General features: G+C 47.2%; 1 protein-coding gene across 2 annotated transcripts in view; it reads right to left on the reverse strand.

Annotated features, from left to right (window-relative positions):
• The window catches only part of dapk2b (death-associated protein kinase 2b), a 35673-nt gene extending 12757 nt beyond the window's left edge, over nucleotides 1-22916 (reverse strand). The window contains exons 1-4 of one of the 2 annotated variants that reach the window (XM_012818723.3): nucleotides 22674-22882; nucleotides 21478-21671; nucleotides 5735-5956; nucleotides 1234-1372 (exon numbers count right to left, since the gene is read on the reverse strand). In XM_012818723.3, the coding sequence (XP_012674177.1) occupies nucleotides 1234-1372; nucleotides 5735-5956; nucleotides 21478-21554 (438 nt within the window). In that variant the 5' untranslated portion in view covers nucleotides 21555-21671; nucleotides 22674-22882. Of the gene's footprint in view, nucleotides 1-1233; nucleotides 1373-5734; nucleotides 5957-21477; nucleotides 21672-22673 lie in introns of both variants that reach the window. The other variant, XM_031564835.2, reaches the window with a different exon arrangement.
• Between the last annotated feature and the right edge of the window lie 523 nt (nucleotides 22917-23439).

Genomic DNA, 23439 nt, shown 5'->3' on the forward strand with positions numbered 1-23439 from the left:
TCGCACACTACGTCACCTGAGGCGCAAAGCATTAGTGTGACAAAGGACATGGCCAATGACATCAGCAGGGTCAACATCACTTTCCATGGACCACAACGGACATACAAGTCCAGTTACGATTTGACAACTAAATTGAATAATTTCAATTACAGCATCAGTGAAGTGATGAAACATAAATGTTGATCTTCAATCAATTCAATTATATCTAAATATTTAATAATCATAATAGTGAATAATGAATATTTCATTAAAACATATTATTTCCCTCACTGACCATTCCATTAGACCAGTGGAAATCATTTCAAATGGACAGCGGAATGCCATACTGTTGAACTAGAATTTGACCAGATAGAACACTGCTGCTCTCCTCAAAAGGGAGAACATTTCTCTGAGAAGCCATCACATCCGTAACCATACACACACTCGATGACGAGGGGCTACAGGTGTTGCTATGCAACCAGAGAGTGAGGGAATGCCCAGCAGGAAAGGCCAAAGAACCCCGCCTGCTGGAGACATGATCTGCTGCCATAGCAACCGAGCTTTTCTCTCAACACGCACACCACTTTCTCCTCAGCCTTTCAAGGGGAAAGGGTTCAGAATGCATCCGCCTGGGAGATCCCTCTGGGGCCAGGAGTCAGTTAGGCTCAGTTAGGAGTCAGTTAGGAGAGAGAGAGAAAAAGAGAGAGAAAGGGAGAGAGAGAAAGAAAGAGAGAGAGAGAGAGAGAGAGACAGACAGACAGACAGAAAGGGAGAGAGAGAGAAAGAGAGCGATGGAGATAGAAAGAGAGAGAAAGAGAGAGAGAGAGGGAGCGAGAAAGGTAGACAGAGAACGGAGGAGACCAAGAGAGAGAGAGAGAGAGAGACGGACAGAAAGGGAGAGAGAGAGAGAGACAGACAGAAAGGGAGAGAGAGAGAGAGAGAGACAGACAGAAAGTGAGAGAGAGCGAGATAGAGAGACAGACAAAAAGGGAGAGAGAGAGAGAGACAGACAGAAAGGGAGAGAGAGAGAGAGAGAGACAGACAGAAAGTGAGAGAGAGCGAGATAGAGAGACAGACAAAAAGGGAGAGAGAGAGAGAGAGAGAGAGAGACAGAAAGTGAGAGAGAGCGAGATAGAGAGAGAGTGAGAGAGACGGACAGAAAGGGAGACCAAGAGAGAGAGAGACACAGAAAGGGAGAGAGAGCGAGATAGAGAGAGAGAGACAGACAGAAAGAGAGAGAGAGTGTTCACATACCTTGAGGTCAAAGTGTGCGATGTGTTTGGAGTGGAGGTACTGAACGCCGTCTAGAATCTGCTTGAGGAACTCTGTGGCCTCCTCCTCACTGAGAGACTCCTTCTGGGCCAGGAAGTCAAAGAGCTCTCCCCCTGACACCCTGCAAGAACACACACACACACACACACACACACACACACACACACACACACACACACACACACACACACACACACACACACACACACACACACACACACACACACACACACACACACACACACACCTCATTAAGATGACAGGATTACATTACATACACCCCTAACCCCTACAGCAAGATCAGAGGATTGCATACATACATGGCGCACACTGCATAAACACACACACACACTCTTGCGCATTCGCATATACACACACTCTCCTGCACACACACAAACACAGAGATGACTCAACTAAGTGCATAGCATGAATGCAAGCTCTGTTTTTCCCTTCAATGCTTTGCTGAAGGGGAAGTCTCACACACACTCACACAGCCGTCCAGTCTCACACACCCCTCCAGTCTCACACACACTCACACACCCCTCCAGTCTCACACACACTGCACTCTGATTGAAATGGACACATGTAAATACAGCTCTCTGTCTGTGACGGTGTGGCCATCAGATAAACACTGTGATGACGCAGCCTCTAACACACACACACAGATAATCATAGAACAGCCTCTAACACACACACACAGATAATCATAGAATGACAGCTCTGTTGTTGGGGAAGTACCTGCTGTTTACCAGCAGTAGAGTATACTTGGCACAGGCGGCACAAGCGGCATGGGCGATTGACAATCTTGCCAACTGTGACGTTTGAGGGGTGCTAGGTGTAGCGGGTGCTGTAACCCAAGACTCCCTTAGTTCACTATGCTCCACCAGGACCAATCATCTTCAAGACTGCTGGAAAACTGGAGCTTCCTATTGGTCAAGAGCTCTGTCTCTGCTCTGTCATGGCATGAACTTGCCCACACGGCCTGCTGTAGAAGTCGCTCGGGTCAGTGCTGTTAACCTGCTGAAGCTCTCTCGCTCTCTCTCACACACACACACACACGGCCTGTTGGGTCAGTGCTGTTAACCTGCTGAAGCTCTCTCGCTCTCTCTCACACACACACACACACACACACACACACACGGCCTGTTGGGTCAGTGCTGTTAACCTGCTGAAGCTCTCTCTCTCTCTCTCTCACACACACACACACACACACACACACGGCCTGTTGGGTCAGTGCTGTTAACCTGCTGAAGCTCTCTCGCGCTCTCTCTCTCACACACACACACACACACACACACACACACACACACACACACACACACACACACACTGTTGGGTCAGTGCTTTTAACCTGCTGAAGCTCTCTCTCTCTCACACACACACACACGGCCTGTTGGGTCAGTGCTGTTAACCTGCTGAAGCTCTCTCGCTCTCTCTCACACACACACACACTGTTGGGTCAGTGCTGTTAACCTGCTGAAGCTCTCTCTCTCTCTCTCACACACACACACACACACTGTTGGGTCAGTGCTGTTAACCTGCTGAATCTCTCTCTCTCTCTCTCTCACACACACACACACACACACACACACACACACACACACACACACACACACACACACACACACACACACACACACACACACACACACACACACACACACACACACACACACACACACACACACACACACGGCCTGTTGGGTCAGTGCTGTTAACCTGCCTGTGACAGTGAAGCTATGTGAGCGCGGGGGGGCAGGAAACAGTGTGGGGGTGTCAGCAGCTCCACGACCACAGGACAGTCAGATTACAGCATTTAAAAACTAAAGTAGATGGAGTCTTGCTCTCTCGCACACACACACACACACACACACACACACACACACACACACACACGCTCAACCACACAGGAAGTCTCTCTCTTCCTCCCCCCACACACACACATACACTAAAAGTAAACCTTTTTCCCATCATTTTGGTATGAAGCAAATGCTATCATACTAATGACATGCTCCCTATAAACCAATTCCTCGCAGAGCTGTCCCCCTCACGTCTCACGTCTCATGCCTCACGTCTCATGCCTCCTCTAGGTCTCCTCCAGGTCTCCTCGTGATGTCAGATGTTATCACATCTATCTAACTGGCGACAGGAAGCTTGGGCTCCAGTCCTGGACGGTGAAGCACGTGGGAGCGGCTCTGGTCCAGCACACCACACACACACACCACACACACCCGTGCAGTCCTCCCTCCCTCCCTGTGCCTGTGCCTGCTGATAGCCCTGGTCAGTGGTGGAACTGGTTAGATGTTCTTCACTTACAGCAGGACTGCAGCTGACCGCCTCGCACAAGGCTTGCCCATTCACCGCAGGCTTTGATTCAATTCGGCTCCTTCAATTAGTCCTAATTGGGCCTCCGTGCATCACTGCGTGTGCATACACCCACATCCATGCAGACACACACACACACACACACACACACACACACACACACACACACACACACACACACACACACACACACACACACACACACACGTGGGCTGTCACTGAAGCAGATCCCACTATGGGCCTCCCAGCAGCCCCCCACCCCTCTCTCTCTCCGTCTCTCACTCTCTCTTCCCCTCTACCTTTCCCTCCATCCCCCCTCTACCTCTTCCCCTCTACCTCTCCCTCCCTCCCCCCTCTGCCCCTCTACCTCTGTCTCTCTCCAAAGTCCTGACTTTTCCTCCAGAAACACACACGGCCCAAACACACACGGCCCAAACACACAGGCACACACATGGCACACACAAACATGGCACACACACACAGGCACACACACACACACACACGCAGGGCCCAAACACACAGGCACACACACACACGGCCCAAACACACACGGCCCAAACACACATAGCCCAAACACACATGCACACACAGGCACACACTGGCGTTCCCGTGGCGATGTGCTCTGTGACACAGGAGGGTTCCCGTGGCGATGTGCTCTGTGACACAGAGGAGCAGCAGTGACTGTGATATAATGATTATATTCAGACTGCTGAATGTCCTGCCCTATTTATTTGGCTGTACTGTGTTATGGGGGCTTGTATGGCTTGAAAGAGGGTTGTTGTAGAGATGATTAGCCAAGCCACTGTTCTAGTTCTAGTGAGCCAATGTGTCCAAGCCACTATTCTAGTTCTAGTGCGCTAATGTGTCCATAGGGAGCTGAGAGGCTCATCAGTGAGGCCCATTACCGGCTGAACGACAGGCACGCACACACAAAAGAAGTGAGTGGTTTTAGCAACGAAAACTAAAACAACACATTTTAAACTCTTAAGGAGGATCAGCAGCCTCCGCTGCTAAGTTGCTTCCACTTGGCACAGCGCTCCTGCCGCTCCCGGTATGCAGGACCAGTTGGGAACATTGCCTGTGTTTGCATAAGACCCATTTAATCAGATGAATTTAATCAGAAATGGAGACTCCACCAAGAAACAACTGTGAGTTTGATGAAAGGATCTGTGCTTGAAGGTATAGCAAAGCAGACGGAGGCAGGACAGGGTTACGTGTTTACACACTGTGTAGGTCAGGTGGTCACCTTACCTTACTATACTCCTATAGTTATAACAGGTCAGGTACCTTACTATACTACAGTTATAACAGGTCGAGTGGTCACCTTACTATACTACAGTTATAACAGGTCAGGTACCTTACTATACTACAGTTATAACAGGTTGGGTACCTTACTATACTCATACAGATATAACAGGTCGAGTACCTTACTATACTCCTACAGTTATAACAGGTCAGGTACCTTACTATACTCCTATAGTTATAACAGGTTAGGTAGTAACCTTACCAGCACAGCTCCATGGTTGTAGAGCTTCTTACCTCAAACTACGCAGTAACACAACCAGTCCATGACCCTTCGCAGGAGCAGTAACACAACCAGTCCATGACCCTTCCCAGGAGCAGTAACACAACCAGTCCACGACCCTTCCCAGGAGCAGTAACACAACCAGTCCATGACCCTTCCCAGGAGCAGTAACACAACCAGTCCACGACCCTTCCCAGGAGCAGTAACACAACCAGTCCACGACCCTTCCCAGGAGCAGTAACACAACCAGTCCACGACCCTTCCCAGGAGCAGTAACACAACCAGTCCATGACCCTTGACCCATGACCCTTGACCCACGACCCTTCCCAGGAGCAGTAACACAACCAGTCAATGACCTTTGACCCATGACCCTTGACCATTCCCAGGAGATCTACATGTTGATGTTTTGGGCACATTGTGTCAGGTGCATAGTCTGCTTTACTTCAGTGCTTCCCATTAAACTTCACCACTGCATCGTATTAAGACTGTACTCTAGGGCAAGGAACTAATGCAGTAAGAAGGATACACTAATTGCAGTGTGTGTGGGTGTATGTGTGTGTGTGTGTGTGTGTGTGTGTGTGTGTGGGTGTATGTGTGTGTGTGTGTGTGTGTGTGGGTGTGTTCCTCACTCACAGCTCCAGGATGAGCACAACGTCGGTGCGGTTCTCGTAGATGTCGTGCAGTGTGATGATGTTGGGGTGCTGGATCCGCTGCAGGATGGTGACCTCGCGCTCGATCTCCTCGCGGCGCACCCCGCGGCGGCTCGCTCGGCTCAGGCGCTTCTTGATGAACTTGGCAGCGTAATCCACGCCCGTGCTCTTCTCCTTGCACCGCTTCACGATGGCAAACTGCCCACTACAGCACAGAACACAGAACACATGGGAGAGGGTTCTACACAACACAGAAACGCCTCACAGAACAGAAATTATTATTATTATTATTATTGATTGGACATTACAATGGAGTGTCTCTGTGTCATCTGTGGAGAAGTCATCTAAGGCACCTCACCAAGACACATTAACTATGGCCTCAATGTTGGAGCCCACTGACCTCACCTATGCCAACACAGGCAGTATGACACAACATACTCTATCTTCACCTATGCCAACACAGGCAGTATGACACAACATACTCTATCTTCACCTATGCCAACACAGGCAGTATGATACAACATACTCTATCTTCACCGATGCCAACACAGGCAGTATGACACAACATACTCTATCTTCACCTATGCCAACACAGGCAGTATGATACAACATACCCTATCTTCACCTATGGTCAAAGCTCACAAAAACACTTAATGCAGGACGATGAAGAAATCATGTTCCCACATCTCACAACCTGAGTCTGAATAAATCTCAGTTTAATGAGCAATAACGGCGGGCCAGTCCTCTAAAGCTCACATAATGCTAGATGCACATCGCTCTGCAAAACCAGCCAATCAGAGGGCACATCGCTCTGCAAAACCAGCCAATCACGGGGGCTTTCAGAGACGATGGGAGCCTCCCTCTGCAACAACATGACGCGTCGTCCCTCTGCAGCAACACGACACGCCGTCCCTCTGCAACAACACGACACGCCATCAAAGTTCCTCATTTCCTCTGGGTCTAATAAAGAACCGGAGGCCATGTGTGGGTTTGAGGAAACACGTGTGTGGTTGAACAGAACCGACAGCAGAGACGGAACCGAAATAGGCTTTCCCATCTCAGCCATCAGTAATAGAAGAAGAATTAGAGCACAATAAAACAGGTATTAAGAGACTGGCAGGGGCTTGCATGGGAGGCAGCATCAGCGGTTAATCTGAAGCCATTCAGGGGGGACGTCTGTATCTGGGTGCCGAGACAAAGCGCCTCTCACCAAAGACAGAGACAGAGTCAGAGTGAGAGACAGACACAGAGACAGAGTCAGAGACAGAGTCAGAGACAGACACAGAGACAGAGTGAGAGACAGAGTGAGAGACAGAGGCAGAGACAGAGGCAGACACAGAGACAGAGTGAGAGACAGAGGCAGAGACAGAGACAGAGTGAGAGACAGAGTGAGAGGCAGACACAGAGACAGAGTGAGAGTCAGAGTGAGAGACAGAGTGAGAGACAGAGTGAGAGGCAGACACAGAGACAGAGTGAGAGTCAGAGTGAGAGACAGAGTGAGAGACAGAGTGAGATACAGAGTGAGAGTCAGAGTGAGAGACAGAGAGGACATCCAAACACTGGCATGCCTGAGGGCGTGGGGGGCAGGAAAAAAGCAAAACAAAAGTAAACAAATAAAGAAATAAAGAAGTGAGAAGAAACCCCTTCCCATAGAGAGGGAAGCAGCGATTGAGACGGAATGCCTCTCTCCCACTCAGAACCACTGTGGCGGTCAGGTCCGCTCTGCTGTCTCCCACTCAGAACCACTGTGGCGGGCAGGTCCGCTCTGAGCACTCTGGTGCGGCGGTTAGTCATGCCAGCGCTCTCCTCCATGGGTACTCCTCTGCCTGTGCCCAGAATATGCCAACTATGTGCGTGTAGAGGAGAGTACTCCTCTGCCACTATACAGTGAGCAGCTCTCTGGGTCTTTTCACCCTCCTTCGTGTTGGCTGCAGAAAAACAGCTGTTGAGAACATAACCTTCTCTGTTTCCTCTGGGTCAGCTTTGGATGTGAGTTAGACCAAGTTGGCAAAGGACATTTTGAGTGGCCAAGACAAAGGATGATGATAAAAAAATGAAATGACACAAAAACAAAAAACACTAAAAAAAAAAAAAATACTAAGAAGGGTCTAAGTAGCTATAGAACACTGTGGCTACAATCATCGAAACCCACGTGCTCAATGCAACAACCATGTCTGTTTCACAAAAGCAACACATCTATACCACATGAGCACCAATTCTAACCCTATATGGCCTCATTCTAACCCTATATGGCCTCATTCTAACCCTATATGGCTCATTCTAACCCTATATGGCTCATTCTAACGCTATATGGCCCCATTCTAACCCTACATGGCCTCATTCCAACCCTATATGGCCTCATTCTAACCCTGTATGGCCTCATTCTAACCCTATATGGCCTCATACTCGCCACTAATCCTATATGAACTATAGAGCCTATGACTGACGGTATGGAAGTGTGTGTTACTGTGTTACTGCAGCTGACACATATAGTGGACCACGCGGACGTGTGCAGTAACGCTCTCATCACGCGGACGTGTGCAGTAACGCTCTCAACACGCGGACGTGTGCAGTAACGCTCTCATCAGAGCACACACCTCATTAGGACAACACTCAAGACAGTGTGCAGTAACGCTCTCATCACGCGGACGTGTGCAGTAACACTTTCATCACGCGGACGTGTGCAGTAACACTTTCATCACGCGGACGTGTGCAGTAACGCTCTCAACACGCGGACGTGTGCAGTAACGCTCTCATCAGAGCACACACCTCATTAGGACAACACTCAAGACAGTGTGCAGTAACGCTCTCATCACGCGGACGTGTGCAGTAACACTTTCATCACGCGGACGTGTGCAGTAACGCTCTTACAGAGCACACACCTCAACACTGCAGCACGGCCGCTAAGTCTCAGTGGGCTAAGCATCCCAGAATGCACTGGTGACCTGGTCAGCGCGCTATCGGTTGGAACGCCGCCGAGCCGGAGATGGACTCCACCGACACTCAACCACGGCCTGACAGGTCAGGGTACACTGATACCAGAGAGAGAGGGAGGAGAGGAGGAGAGGAGGGAGGAAGGGAGGGGGAAGAGAGAGAGAAAGGGGGGGGGTGAGAGAGAGAGAGAGAGAAAGAGGGAGGAATGAGGAAGAGAGAGAGAGGGGGAGAGGTGGTGGGGCGGGGGGTAAAATGAGAGAGAGTGAGACCACTGACCAGAGAGAGAGAGAGAAAGGGAGGAGGGAGGGGAGGAGGGAGACAGACAGACAGAGGGGGGAGATAAAGAGACAAGAAGAGAAAGAAAATAAAGGAAAAGAGAGAGAAAGAGAGACAGACAGAGAGCCAAAAAGACAGTGAGGGGACAGAGAGACAGTGCAAGAGTGAACACACACACACACACACACACACACACACACACAGAGAGTGAAGGAGACTGAGACGTACAGAGAGACAGAAATAGACAGAGAGACAAAGGAGAGAAGATGAACAGAGAGAGAGAAAGGTCGAACAGAGAGAGAGAGAGAAGGCAAACAGAGAGAGAAAGGCGAAGTGAATGAGTGACGGTGGGAAAGTGACTAAGTGCTAGCGCGGTTCTCTCAAGCCGTCACACTTGGAATGGGTGTCACTGTCACCCAATAGAAATGCCACGAGCGCTGGGGAGATCAGAGCGTTGGGTGACTCGGGGGTCCACACACACACACACACACACACACACACACACACACACACACACACACACACACACACACACACACACACACACACACACACACACACACACAGACACAGACAGACAGACAGAGAGAGAGACACACACAGAGACAGAGACAGAGACAGAGACACAGACACAGACACAGACACACACTAAAAGTACACTCAGTTGGGGCTCATTTGTTTTTAAAGAGCCGGCTATTTGTGTCAAACAGCTCAGTGGTCCGTCTGAAAGCCTCCAAACTCAAAATGGAAACACACGCAAAAGACAAGCACATCACCACAGCAGAGAGTTTACATAAATGGATGTGACTCAAGCACTTCAGTGTAGGAGAACTGGCACAGAGAGACAGAGAGAGAGGAGGAGGGAGAGAGGGAGAGAGAGAAGGGGAGAGATCAAGTGAGAGAGAGGGAAAAGGAGAGAGAGAAAGAGGGATGTAGACAGAGAAGAAGAGGGGGAGAGAGGGAGAGAGAGAAGGGGAGAGATCAAGTGAGAGAGAGGGAAAAGGAGAGAGAGAAAGGGGGATGTAGACAGAGAAGAAGAGGGGGAGAGACACAGTCAAACTCATCAAACCCATTCCACAGCTAGCACACTGTGTTACTGCACATGTTTGTGTGTCCATGTGTGTATGCGCCTATTAATGTGTGTGTTTTGCCTGGCTTCCATCACAGACATGCAGTGTGTGGGCAGGGGGAGTGGCACAGATATGGTGAGTGTGTGTGTGTGTGCGCGTGTGCGTGCGCGTGTGTGCATGCATATCAGGGATGGTGGTGTTCATCTGATTACAGATGCATCATTTCCTGTGTTGTCCAGACATCCCTGCAGAGTTCCAGAGATCCTCCAGTGCGGCCCCTCGTAGATGTGCGGCCCCTCAAAGATGTATGGCCCCTCGTAGATGTGTGGCCCCTCGTAGATGTGTGGCCCCTCGTAGATGTAGATGTGTGGCCCCTCGTAGATGTGAGGCCCTGTGCAGCTCTAAAATTAGTCCCCCTCCTCTCACCACCAGGCCTCTCTCTCCCCACCTGCTTGACTCAGCGTTGTGTTGATGGGCCCGCTGAAGGTTAGTGTGTGTGTGTGTGACTGAGTGTGAATGTTTTGGTCTGTAAGTTTATTTATGTGCGTGTGTGTGCGCACATGGGTGTGTGTGTGTGTGTGTGTGTGTGTGGATGTGGGTGTGTTTGTGTGTGTGTGTGTGTGTGTGTGTGTGAGAGTGTGTGTGTCTGAGTGTAATAGGGGGTATTGGATAAGGTCTGTCCCCTGACGGTGTAAACCACTCAGCCACATTCCAGCACTCTCTCTGGTCAGGCAGGCCTGTCCTCGCCCTCGGGGCCATAAGCGGCCGTCACAGGGAGGAATACTCTGTCCTCCATGTTCCTCACATTCAGTTCTTTCTCCTTGTCACTCGTAGGCACTTTGCCCTTCTGTGTGCCTAAGTGTTCCCCTCCCTCCTTCCTCTCCCTCCTCCTCTCCCTCCTTCCTCTTCCTCCCTCCATCCCCTCCAGCTGTTCTGGCCTCTCAAACAGCAATTCAGACAAAACTCAGATATAGACATAACACGGTGTTCCCTGAAGAGTCACTACATGCTTGTTGCTTTCAAAGGGACCGGATGAGCTGGCTTTGGATTGGATGTCCACAAGTTTAGCCTTGAGGGGCGGCTGTTCCCTATTAACCTCTGGTATGGAGGTAACTGCATTAGTGACATAGTGCTACGCGGTCTTGCTATCAGCCACGAGTAAAAGACTGAGGTATTTATCTGATCTATAAACTGACCGTGCGGCCAAACGTATCTGTGTACATGACTCAAAGCTGCAGAATAACAAATGAGAGTGTCAAAATCACAGTGTTGATTTGATCCAGAATGAGTGAATTTAACACCGTGAAGAGTCAACAAGCGTACAGTGCCCTCCGCAATTATTGGCACCCTTAGTGAATATGAGCAAAACAGGCTATAAAAAAATATGTCTTTGCTGTTTATCCTCTTGGTCTTTCACTCAGAATATTCACAAAAATCTTACCTTTTCATTGAAGTAAAATTATTGAAAGAAAAAAAAACTGTTGACATTAAATAAATATTTTTCCCCAAAACATGTGTGCCACAATTATTGGCACCCCTAGAAAAATCTTATAATTAAAATCTAACTGAAGTATATTTACAGTCATTTTTTACATTTTTAAGTTCACCTGTTTGATAAGGAAGTCTTAAGAGGTCAACCATGACTTCCTGTTCCACTGGCGTACAAATATGAGGTGACACAGGCCAAATTCCATTAGTCATTCATCACTATGGGAAAGACCCAAGAACACAGTGACGATGTGCGACAGAAAGTTGTGGAGCTGCACAAATCAAGAAATGGACACAAGAAAATCTCTAAAGAGTTGAAAATACCCATTTCCACTATCATGGAAATAATTAAGAAGTTTAAAGCGACAGGAGATGTTAAGAATCAGCCTGGAAGCGGACGTATGTGTACATTGACCCCACGCACCGTGAGGAGGATGGTTCGACTGGAAAAAGAATCTCCAAGGATCACAGCTGGAGAATTGTAGAGGTGAGTTGAGTCTTGGGGTCAGAAAGTCTCCAAAACTACCATCAGACGCCACCTACATCACCACAAGTTGTTTTGGAGGGTTGCCAGAAAAAAGCCTCTGCTGTCAATCAACTACAAACTAAAGCGCCTACAGTTTGCCAAATGTAAGTCAGACTTTTAATGGGGCCGAGTTATATGGTCAGATGAGACCAAAATAAAGCTTTTTGGCAACAAACATCAAAGGTGGTTTTGGCGTAGACAGAAACATAGCCATACAGAAAAGACCCCCATACCCAATGTGAAGTATGGTGGCGGATCTTTGATGTTGTGGGGCTGTTTTTCTTCCAAAGGCCCTGGACATCTTGTTAGGGTACATGGTATCATGGACTCCATCAAATACCAGCAGATATTAAATGAAAACCTAACAGCCCCCTCCAGTAAGCTTAAAATGGGCTGTGGTTAGACCTTCCAGCAGGTCAATGATCCGAAGCACACCTCAAAATCAACACAAAAATGGTTCACCGACCGCAGAATAAAGGTTTTGCCATGGCCATCACAGTCCCCCGACCTAAACCCCATAGAAAATCTGTGGGATGAGCTAAAGCCGAGTCTACAAACGTTGACCTCAGAATCTGAAGGATCTGGAGAGATACTGCATGTAGGAATGGTCTCAGATCCTGTGCCATGTGTTCACCAACCTCATCACGCATTATAGGAGAAGACTCAGAGCTGTTATCCTGGCAAAGGGAGGCTGCACAAAACATTAAATTAAGGGGTGCCAATAATTGTGGCACACATGTTTTGGGGAAAAATATTTATTTAATGTCAACAGTTTTTTTTTCTTTCAATAGTTTTACTTCAATGAAAAGGTAAGATTTTTGTGAATATTTTGAGTGAAAGACCAAGAGGATAAACAGCAAAGACATATTTTTTTATAGCCTGTTTTGCTCATATTCACTAGGGGTGCCAATAATTGCGGAGGGCACTGTAGCTCATAGCTGGAAGCAAACATATGCATTCACTACAGTGTAAATTCAACTCTACCGTAGGTTAAAGATTGCATTTGAATACCACTGACTAACACAATTACGTTTATATTTTACCATTTTGAGTAAAACCGTCACTGAATGTTTTGTGAGTTTCTAGAGTAAAAGTGTAGAGCGGGCCAATAGTAAGTGGTGTTCAATGATATACTTTGATATGCATGCAAACTCCTTTGTCCAACAAGACTTAAATTTACAAACATATTTCACCTTCTTCGTTGGTACACTGGCGTCGCCTTCTGTCATTTTCCCTTTGAGTTTTAACTTTGCGCGTCAATAGCATGCACAGAAAGATCAACTGCGCAATAGGGTGTAGGTTGCCAGATTGACAAATGGGTTGAAAATGGTATAGTGTATTTATTGTGTAAGACATGATTGCATTTCATAAATGATCTGGCAACTGTAGAACATTAGAAAAGGTAAAAACCCTCAGGGTGCCTGTGCAACTTCGTATGAACGAGTTCATATTCATGAGTTCATATTCACATATAGCAACACCAGTTCATCACAAGCTAGCAGCTGCCAACTGTATGTACCTTACCTATGTGTGTGTAAAGAATGCTGATATGAAATATGAAAACAACCAGTAGTCAATGTGCAAACTTCCAATTGAATGGTGATTTAAGATACTCTGATTTTAAGAAAATCACCAAAGAGTTCTGGGGGAGGGTGCCCCCAGACCCCCTTACAGGGGTTTGGTTTGTCACATTTATCAGCCCTTCTGAGTTTGGGGGTATATATAGTACTATTAAATGTTAATGTTAATTGTGCACAATTATGCAATACATTTGGATGTAACGGAGCATGACCTAACATCAACCTTTGGTTTAGGCCCTCGGCCCTCGACTCCGACTAACATTTGGCCCCTGACAAGAAAGAATTTGGGCACCCCTGCTCCTAGAGTATTGCAACAGGGATCAGGTTCATCTTCCTCGTGGATATAGAGCCTCATTCCCTCATCACATGGAGTTCTGTACACCTTTAAAGTAATGGAGAGTTGGAGTTGAGTTCTGTACACCTTTAAAGTAATGCTGCTCAGTCACCTTATCAGGAAGAAAGAGGGAGCGAGAGGGAGAAACAAACAGGTGATGAATAGAAACAAACAAACAAACAAACAAAAACAAGAGACAGAGGGTAAGAAGAGAAGAAAGGACAGAGCAACAAACAAGTGAAGACGAGTGAAATGGAGTGAGAGACAGAGAGAGAGAGAGAGAGAGAGACAAATGAAAGCAAAAGCACACATGTGAGAGAGGAGAGATGCCCAGGCCCTTTCAGACATGCCTATGGGTGTCAGTGTGCGTGTGTGTGTGTGTGTGTGTGTGTGCGTGTGTATGAGTGCAGTGACCTGTACTGTACCAGAGTGTGTTAGTGTGACTGTGTTAGGTGTATGTGTTAGTATGAGTGTATTAGGTGTATGTGTATGTGTGTGTGTATGTGTGTATTCGGTGTGTGTGTTAGTGTGAGTGTACAAGGTGTATGTGTGTGTGTGTAAGTGTGTGTGTTAGTGTGAGTGTATTAGGTGTGTGTGTGTGTGTGTGTGTGTGTGTGTGTGTGTGTGTGTGTGTGAGTGTGTTAGTTGTGTCTGTACTGGTCTGTACCCTAAGCCTGTGTGCCTGGGGGTCTCAGTGGAGTTTCCACTCCTGACAGCTGCAGGTTATTATTCTGGACGGGGGCTGTGTGTGTGTGTGCGTGTGTGTGGAGATGTGTGGCGCCATCCCAGCATTCAAACACACACACAGAGAGAGAGAGAGAGAGGGAGGGAGAGAGAGAGAGAGAGAGAGAGAGAGAGAGAGAGAGAGAGAGAGAGAGAGAGAGAGAGAGAGAGAGAGAGAGAGAGAGAGAGACAGGGAGAGAGAGAGAGAGAAGCAGCCTGGGGGAACTAACTGCTGGAGAGACAAAGCCTGTTTCATAATTGATGAATCACGACAACACAGCTCCACGTCTCCAATAAAAATCCCTCACTCCCTCATGTACAATGTGTGTGTGTGTGTGTGTGTATGTATGTGACAGTGTATGAGGGTGTTAAGTTCAGTTAGAGTGCAGTGGACCTGTGCACATGTATGTGCGTGTGTGTTTTAGTCAGAGCACTGTATGTACGTGTAGATGTGTGTGTGTGTGTGTGTGTGTGTGTGTGTGTGTGTGTGTGTGTGTGTGTGTGTGTGTGTGCGTGCGAGCGAGACGAGGAGTCAGACAGGCAGATAGAGGTGTTAGCACACCCACGCCTGTCTAAAGAGGTGATAATCGAGGCTTATGAATGGCATGCCTTGTTCATTTCAACTAGGTGCCAAAAACATTGGGTCCAAACACTGAGGTCACAGCTAGTACACATGTGGTCGAGGATCCAAATAACCTTATCTGAGAGCTTCGGATGGGATTGATGTGATGTTTGGTGGAACAGCATTTAATCTAGGCGAAACAGAGGATGTTCACTACTAGCGATGTAGGTGGGCTAACTTTAAGGATACCGACTGAATGTCCACTACTAATGCTGTAGGTGGGCTAACACTACTAGCGATGTAGGTGGGCTAACACTACTAGCGATGTAGGTGGGCTAACACTACTAGTGATCTAGGTGGGCTAACACTACTAGCGATGTAGGTGGGCTAACACTACTAGCGATGTAGGTGGGCTAACACTACTAGTGATCTAGGTGGGCTAACACTACTAGCTTTGTAGGTGGGCTAACACTACTAGCGATGTAGGTGGGCTAACTTAAGGGATACCGACTGAATGGACACCGAGTTCCCTTAGCCTTCCTCTGCTAAAAATAAGGACAGACTTCCTCAAACACTTAATGCAAAGAAGGCTGTCTCACTACACGCTAGACTTCTCTTTCAGTTAGGAAGTTGACGCAGCAGACCGAGAAGCGGTTTGCAGCAGACTGAGAAGCTGTTTGCATACGTGATCCTACATTTGTCAGTCACCACTGAACAGACATTTTCATCCAAAGCAATTTACAGTAAGTTCAAGCCAGGAGTGTGTTCTATGAGTGTGTGAGCTTACTGGATATCAAACCCACCACCTTGGTGCTGTTAGCGTCTCACTCAGCAGGAACACTGTTCCTCACAAACAATGTGATCAATGGGCCTCTCCCAAACCTGGAGCAACACTTTATCACATATGAAACCAACCTATACAATTCAGCTCAGTACCAATTGACAACTGACACTGTGGATCTACATGCACAACACAACTGTGAACAAGGTTTCCATTTAAATATACAGTACACTTTCTCTATCTACATTTCTCTATCTACATTAGATCTGTATTAGAAGAGCACAAGATGTTTCCTGTTTTAATTTCAGCTGATCTTTTTGTTCCTGTTTCTGAAATGTAGTGAGGCGCCCCACTGACACGAGCAGCCCTCAGAACAACAGTGGCTTCGCCAACACCTGGCACAATTCAACTCGCCAACACCTGGTACAATTCAACTCGCCAACACCTGGCACAATTCACAACTAAACCCCCCCCCCCCCCCCCCCCCCCTCTCTGTTTTTTTGACAAATCACACCCTGACGGTAACTGTACTCCACCACAAGAGAAGGCATATTTATTCAGTAACACCCCAGTGGTGGTGTCAAACAGGTTCTCCTAATGTGTTTGAGTTTACTTTAAGACTGCATTGCACTGACAACAGGAAACAGGTAATTGCATGCCGGGGCAGCCTCTGCTGGGATCTAAGCTATCAGTCGTTTGGATCTCCTAGCTTCACTTCCTTGTTTTCAACCACTTGTCTATTCAAGGGTGCAACGGCTCAGTGAACTAGAGATGAGGTCTTGTTCCAGCATACTCACCATGAGCCCAAAGGCCAACGGGGTTGATGCTTGTCTTTACACACACACTCAAGCACACATACAGAAATGGCTCAATCATACACATGCCCAAATATGGAGCAGTCTGTGTGTGTGTGTGTGTGTGTGTGAGAAAGGCAGAAAACTGCTGATCAACTTTTTTTTTGGTCCCTTAGCTGTACTCTCCCCTCTCCTCCTCTCTCCATTGCACCTTCTATCCAATCCCAGTTAAGCCATCTCATGTCAATTCCCTGCCTTCCCTAGCCTTGGCCGCTGCCTGGCCGCTGCCTTCCCTAGCCTCCATTGCATAACAACTCCTCACGTCTCTCACAGGTCGGTTGACAGGCTCGGGGCAGCTGGAGAGACACACACACACACACACACACACACACACACACACACACACATCTTCTGTGTGATCCAGGGGCTCGGACTCGGGCCCTGGACCAGACCGGTGCTTGTATGGCCACAGAGTATGGAACCTCGGGGTCCGGTTTCACCTGCCAAAGCTGTTTCATAAGCCTAATGCTCCGTGACATTTACGTTGAGGCGTGCCAAACAGCTATTTCACCACAATACTGTGTTGATAAGAGCAAGAGGTGGCCTGTTTTCCTGTGTGAGTGTTAGCGTGCTCACTCAGAACATCCGTGGTTTTATGTGATTATGTGTGTGTTGTACGTGTGTGTGTTGTACGTGTGTGTGTGTGTGTGTATGTCTGTGCGTGAGTGTGCATATATATGTGCAGAAGTTTGTGTGTTTGGGTGTGTACGTATGTGTGTATGTGTTTGGGTGTGTTTGTGTGTGCATTTGTGTGCACGCATTAAACACCATAATCTCTCTTCTAATACCTCAGATGACATGAAGAGGTATTAAAGGTGCAGTAAGCACCTTCTAACCAAAAACACTTTTTATCACATCCAGCAAATACGTCCTCATGGTCTGCTAGCTGTCTGCTAGCTGTCTGCTAGCATTCTGTGTGCTAGGGGTTCCGACCGAACCACACAACACTTATCCAGCCAATCAGCAACAGGAGGCGGCCAGGCCGGGGGCATGCTAACACTAGGGCTGAACGATTTGGGAAAATAATCTAATTGCGATTTTTTACCAAAATATTGCGATTGCGATTTAATATGCGATTTTTTTTTTCCTCTTTTTTCCCCCAACAAAACGTAATGAATGATTTAAATATGAACAACACAATATTAGATACATTTAGTGTAAAATATTCTTTCCCACATTTTACATTTTTATTTAACTGCTCATTACAGAAACAAGAACAACAAATCGGTGGCTTTGCCACTGTGCATTTAAGTAATTCAAAAAAAGTAATTTCAAGTATAAACACTAGGCATGCACTTTTTTAACACTGTGTGCAAAATGTACCATCTTAAAAAAAATTTTTTTGTTAGACCACGTTTTTTAATCGCGAACGTTGCGGTTAGAAAATCGCGTTCTATCATATCGCGATTAAATCGCAAATGCAATTAATCGTTCAGCCCTAGCTAACACAACATAATCTTGAGAAACAGCCAAACAGCGTCAAGCTATTCGTCGATTTTTTGTTGGGACTCTGCCATTCTTAGGTTTTTGGTGTCCATTGACTTCAGTGCCGTTGGCATATTCTACTCATGAGTTCAGTTTTATAATACACACCACAAAGATCCACACACAAAGAATGAACAGAATCTATTGACGCAATTTAAAAAAAATCTTAGTTGAAAGGCCATAGACATTATACTTGATTTTAAATCATATTAAATACACCATTGCACTTTTATAATACACCACCCCAGCATGAAGATCAATACACAAAGATTAAACAAAATCTATCGTCGCATGTTGGAGAAATCTTTCATTTAAACTTGTATTACTTAGCCTGTCAAAGACATTTAAACATTTAAACGAAACACCTTGAGATTTAGGAAATTCCAGGAATTGCTAACATTTGATGTTATTTCAACATCCATGCCCAGTTACAGTAAAGATGACGGTGGTCTGAGAGCGGACCAGATGTGACACATCACCAGTAGGGGGCCGACCAAAATCCACCAGTGGATCAATATATGCTTGGCATCGGGGGTCTGGACGCCGTATTGGTTCCGCCACATGGTTCCGCCTCATGGTTTGGTCAGCAAGCCTAGTTGTGAGTGTCACTGCCTTGGCACGTCCATGACTTAAATAAACAAACCAACGACTTCCACACACAAAGACGTAATTCTCTAGGTCGTCCTCGACAAAAAACGTTACTCCACCTATTGTTCTGGCGGTGAATTGCTTTGCAACACGCGCAACCCTTAAGGAACCATGAAATGAAACGAGTACATCGACACAACAGCGTGAAAAGCCGCAGCCGCTGTTGCAGAAGCATGCTGGCGCCTTTAGGAGGGCCGGAGCACTGAAGGGAGGGGTGCATTTGTTTGGCTGTTGAGTTCAAATATCAACAATCTTTCTCCAGAGTCTGGCACCGAAATAGCCACAGTGTCCACATCTATTCTACATGATTGGGCTCTGATTGGTGAGTTGCGCGTTCTCCACTTACAGAGCTGCAGACATTCCACAGATGTCCCGCCTGAGACCCCCTGTCTTCACCCGCTCTCCTCCTCTAGTAAACACTTTCTCACACACACACAATATTTGTCTCTTCCCTTTCTCCTTTCCTCTCTCTTTCTTTCTTCATCTCCCTACCTCTCTCTCTGCCTCTTCATCTGCCTCTTCATCTCCCTCTTCATCTTCCTCTCTCTCTGCCTCTCTCTCTGCCTCTCAGAATGTTTGAGTTTCTGTCTGTATCTCTCTATACCACTGTAACTTTCTTATCATCTGCATCTCTCATTCTCCATCTCTCTCATTCTCCGTGTTTCCATCTCTCTCTCTTCTCTCTCATTCACTCCACTCCCAGTTTATCTTCTGTCCTTCACTCTTGCAGCTGTCATGCTATAGCAGAACATCAGGCACCATTCTGTGTCGCCACACACACACACACACACACACACACACACACACACACACACACACACACACACACACACGTACACACACACACACACACACACACACACACACACGTACACACTCGTACACACTCGTACTGAGTATTTCCTCTTTCGCTTCGCTATCAAATCCCCCCCACAGACATCTTCACACCACCACACACACACACACACACACACACACACACACACACACACCACCACACAAAGGAAGCTGCTCTTGCTGACATTATATACGAGCCTACACCTACAAGTTCAGGTCAGCCCCTAACTGTGGAGCAGTGTTTGTGAGAGTCACTGGTCAGCCCCCAACTGGAGCAGTGTTTGTGAGAGTCACTGGTCATCTTGACAATAAGAGACATTCATCAGTGAGCATACAGAGAAAGAAAAGGAAAAGCAACAATTAGACAACAAAAGGTCTTGAGTGATGTATGGAGGCGCGCGCACACGCACACACACACACACACACACACACACACACACACACACACACACACACACACACCTGATTCCTCAATTGTCTGACTGTGGGTGTGCCACTGAAGCTGCATGAGAATGACAGATAGGGGAACACAAACAAGCCATCGGTGGAAACCTGACACAGTCAGAGCCACCCAAGCACCTGGACTACAGAGCCAGGGCACATGGCTGTGCAACTCACACCTGTGTGTGTCTGTGTGCGTGTGCGTGTACGTGAAGGTGTGTGTGTGTGTGTATGTGAGGGTGTGTGTATGTGTGTGTATGGTCTCCAGAGCCTGAGTGCATGGCCGTGAGACTGACACCTGACTTTGGGGGTAATATTCCTCTTGTAAAAACAGTCCCACCTTTCCTGAAGCTCGCTCACAGACCGCCCTGTTCAAACGCCCTACATTTCCCCTACATTTCCCCCTCTCAACAGATTTGTGACTTCCAAAGGTCGAAACAGGTGCTTCCCAGCCAACACCACCATGCTGACGTCCTCTCCTCTCCCCTTCCCTGATCCCCGGGCCCTCAGAGGGAGTGTGAGCTGCCTGTTGAGGCAGCGTTTATGGGGAAAGTGCTTTTGGAAAGTACAGAGCAAAACATGACTCAGGAGAGAAAGCAGTGGGCTGACAACACCCATCCCATTCTTCTGTGCTGACAAAGAGAGCACAAGCGCACGCTTGTATACGTCTAGGAGTAGTGGTTCGTTCAAAGAGTGCACAACCACGCGATTTTATACGTTTAGGAGTAGTGGTTCGTTCAGACACGCCTTCTCCTCTGTGTGGCATTCTTGTTTAGTATCAATACAAACATTAGAAGCCAGGAAATGAGACTCGAGGAACCCCAACAACGAGAGCTGCACACCGGACGCTATGTTATAGTGTTGGAACTTAGGAACAGAAGAATGCCTCTAATTACAGTACCATGTAAACACAACTGTCTGCATAAGGAAAGAAACAGTTTGTCTGCAATCTCAGCTATGCCTGTAATACTCCACCCATCTCTGGCCCTACCCATCCCAAAGTTCAAGTGGACATATTTCTGTTCCCCTTGACTGGATCCTTAGGGACAGATCAGTTTCCACAGATAATCAGAGTGAAAGGCTCACAGTCACACACCAACATCTCCTTGCTTTGAAGCAGGGAGGGGGGTATTTCCGTGTACCCCTGTGGTTGAACACGTGGAACTATTGAAGTAGGTGTCACTCACCTCCCAAGTTCTTCTCCAATTTCGTAGAAATCCTCCACTCGTTGTTGCTTGAACACAGCCATTCCTAGTGTCCTCATTGATGACGATTGCCTCTTGAGTAGACGCGGTGACAGGTAGAGTTAATAAGACTGTCGTGACGTGTGTGTCTCTCTCTCTCTCTCTCTCTCTGCAAGCACGCAACCCAGTTGGTAGCCCTGCGGAATGAAAATACGTGAGTGTGTGTAAGCAGTTGTTGCTGTTGCCCCCGATGAGGCGTGTGAGCAGGAAGACACACTCACAGACACATACTCGGCAAACACAGGCACAGGTCCCTGCACGCAGCGCAACATTCCACAATCAGAGGTGGAACCAGCACGCGTGTCGACTGTAGTCTTACCCCCGGTCATGCTGAAACACTGCCAAGCACAGACTCCAGCCCCGCACTGAAAACGGCGAAAAAAGAAAAGAAAAAAATGCAATCGGGACATTAACGTCGGTCGCACATGTGTGCAGTCTAAAAACTAGACGGAGGAATAATCTGCGTTTGTTGGGAACCCGTCTGAAAAAGTTTTGGGAACGTAGCCAGTTGCTCCTGTTGTGTTGAGTTACAAGGTAGCCTGATCTCCCCTTGAATAAATGAACTGCTGTTCAGAAACAAAGCTGAATTAAGACGGCTTTGGCAGTAAATAATTGTAAAGGATCAAATGAGCTAAAATGCAGTGTGTGTGTCTGTGTGTGTGTGTTTGGCTGTGATCTGGTTAACCTACCAGTAGCCTACACTGTAATTCCTCTGTCAGTGGCGACAGCATATAACAGGTATGTGAAAACGGTAACGTTAGGTTAAGTACGGAGGACGGACAAACAGGTGTTTCTCCAGGCGTATATTTACACTTGACCAGTTGTCTTCGACTATTCTTCATCTCCGTTCAGGTTAGAACACATAGCCTGCATGCGATGACAACATTTGTATTTCAGGCAGGTCCCGCAAAGTAGTATGTTGTGCACTAGACGCTATCAGATAGTGTACACCAGATAGTCGCATCGCTATACCTCCCATACAACAAATGTAACATCTTGTGCGCCTAGTTTTAATCAACTTCACTTACTGAGGAAACTTGGCTTCGCTGAAGAATTGTCACTGTGAAAACAAATTTGACAAAGCTGCAACGCAATACAATCAATAAAAGGTATGAACACCAATGAAAAGAGTTCCTCACCTTGATATCAATATTACTGCCAGGTCTGACTAAGCGTTCGCATTGCAGTTCTCGTAAACAAATAAAAAGTGATGAGAGTCGACTAACTTTACTTCAATTTATCCCCGACTGCAGTGCGCAGCCTCCTCAACTCTCTGCCCGGACTGGGCTCTGTCAAATGCGTAGTTGAGCAGTCAGTGGATGCGCCATCTACAGCCTGCCGAAGTAACCACAACGCCCAAACTCCAAACTTGCGTGTTTAAAAATGCAGCATGACGCACTGCCTGATTCAATAATAAAATGGCAACCTTACAGGTGATGTCACGGGTTACTTGTAAATGAGAGCTGGGGACAGCTGTCACAGTGACAGTCATGACTAGTGCAAGTGAACATCGGAATGTCATGTCGCCATCCTCGCAGACAACCTATTGTGGACATATCACTGAACAGCGCCTCATCTTCAATGGAATGATTGCCCAATTTTGTAGTGCGCCCTATTACCGCCACCACCGCATCGCACCCCTCCACATACACATACATACACACACACACACACACACACACTTATGAGCAATAATCAATGGTTGCACTTCACACCCCACCTACTGAAAGTCAAGTTTGAACCCATGCAGTATTTCTGGAAATGTTCACAAACTTTCTTTTCTGTCTGAATAAATTATTCAAATAGATATACATTGGAAATATTATGAGGGTTGGGCTACAATACTTACGTCAATGCGTAAATCAAGGCAAACCTAAACCCCCATCGAGCCAATAAAAGCCTTTA

Source organism: Clupea harengus, chromosome 3 (genome assembly GCF_900700415.2).
Source record: "Clupea harengus chromosome 3, Ch_v2.0.2, whole genome shotgun sequence".
Classification (NCBI taxonomy): domain Eukaryota; kingdom Metazoa; phylum Chordata; class Actinopteri; order Clupeiformes; family Clupeidae; genus Clupea; species Clupea harengus.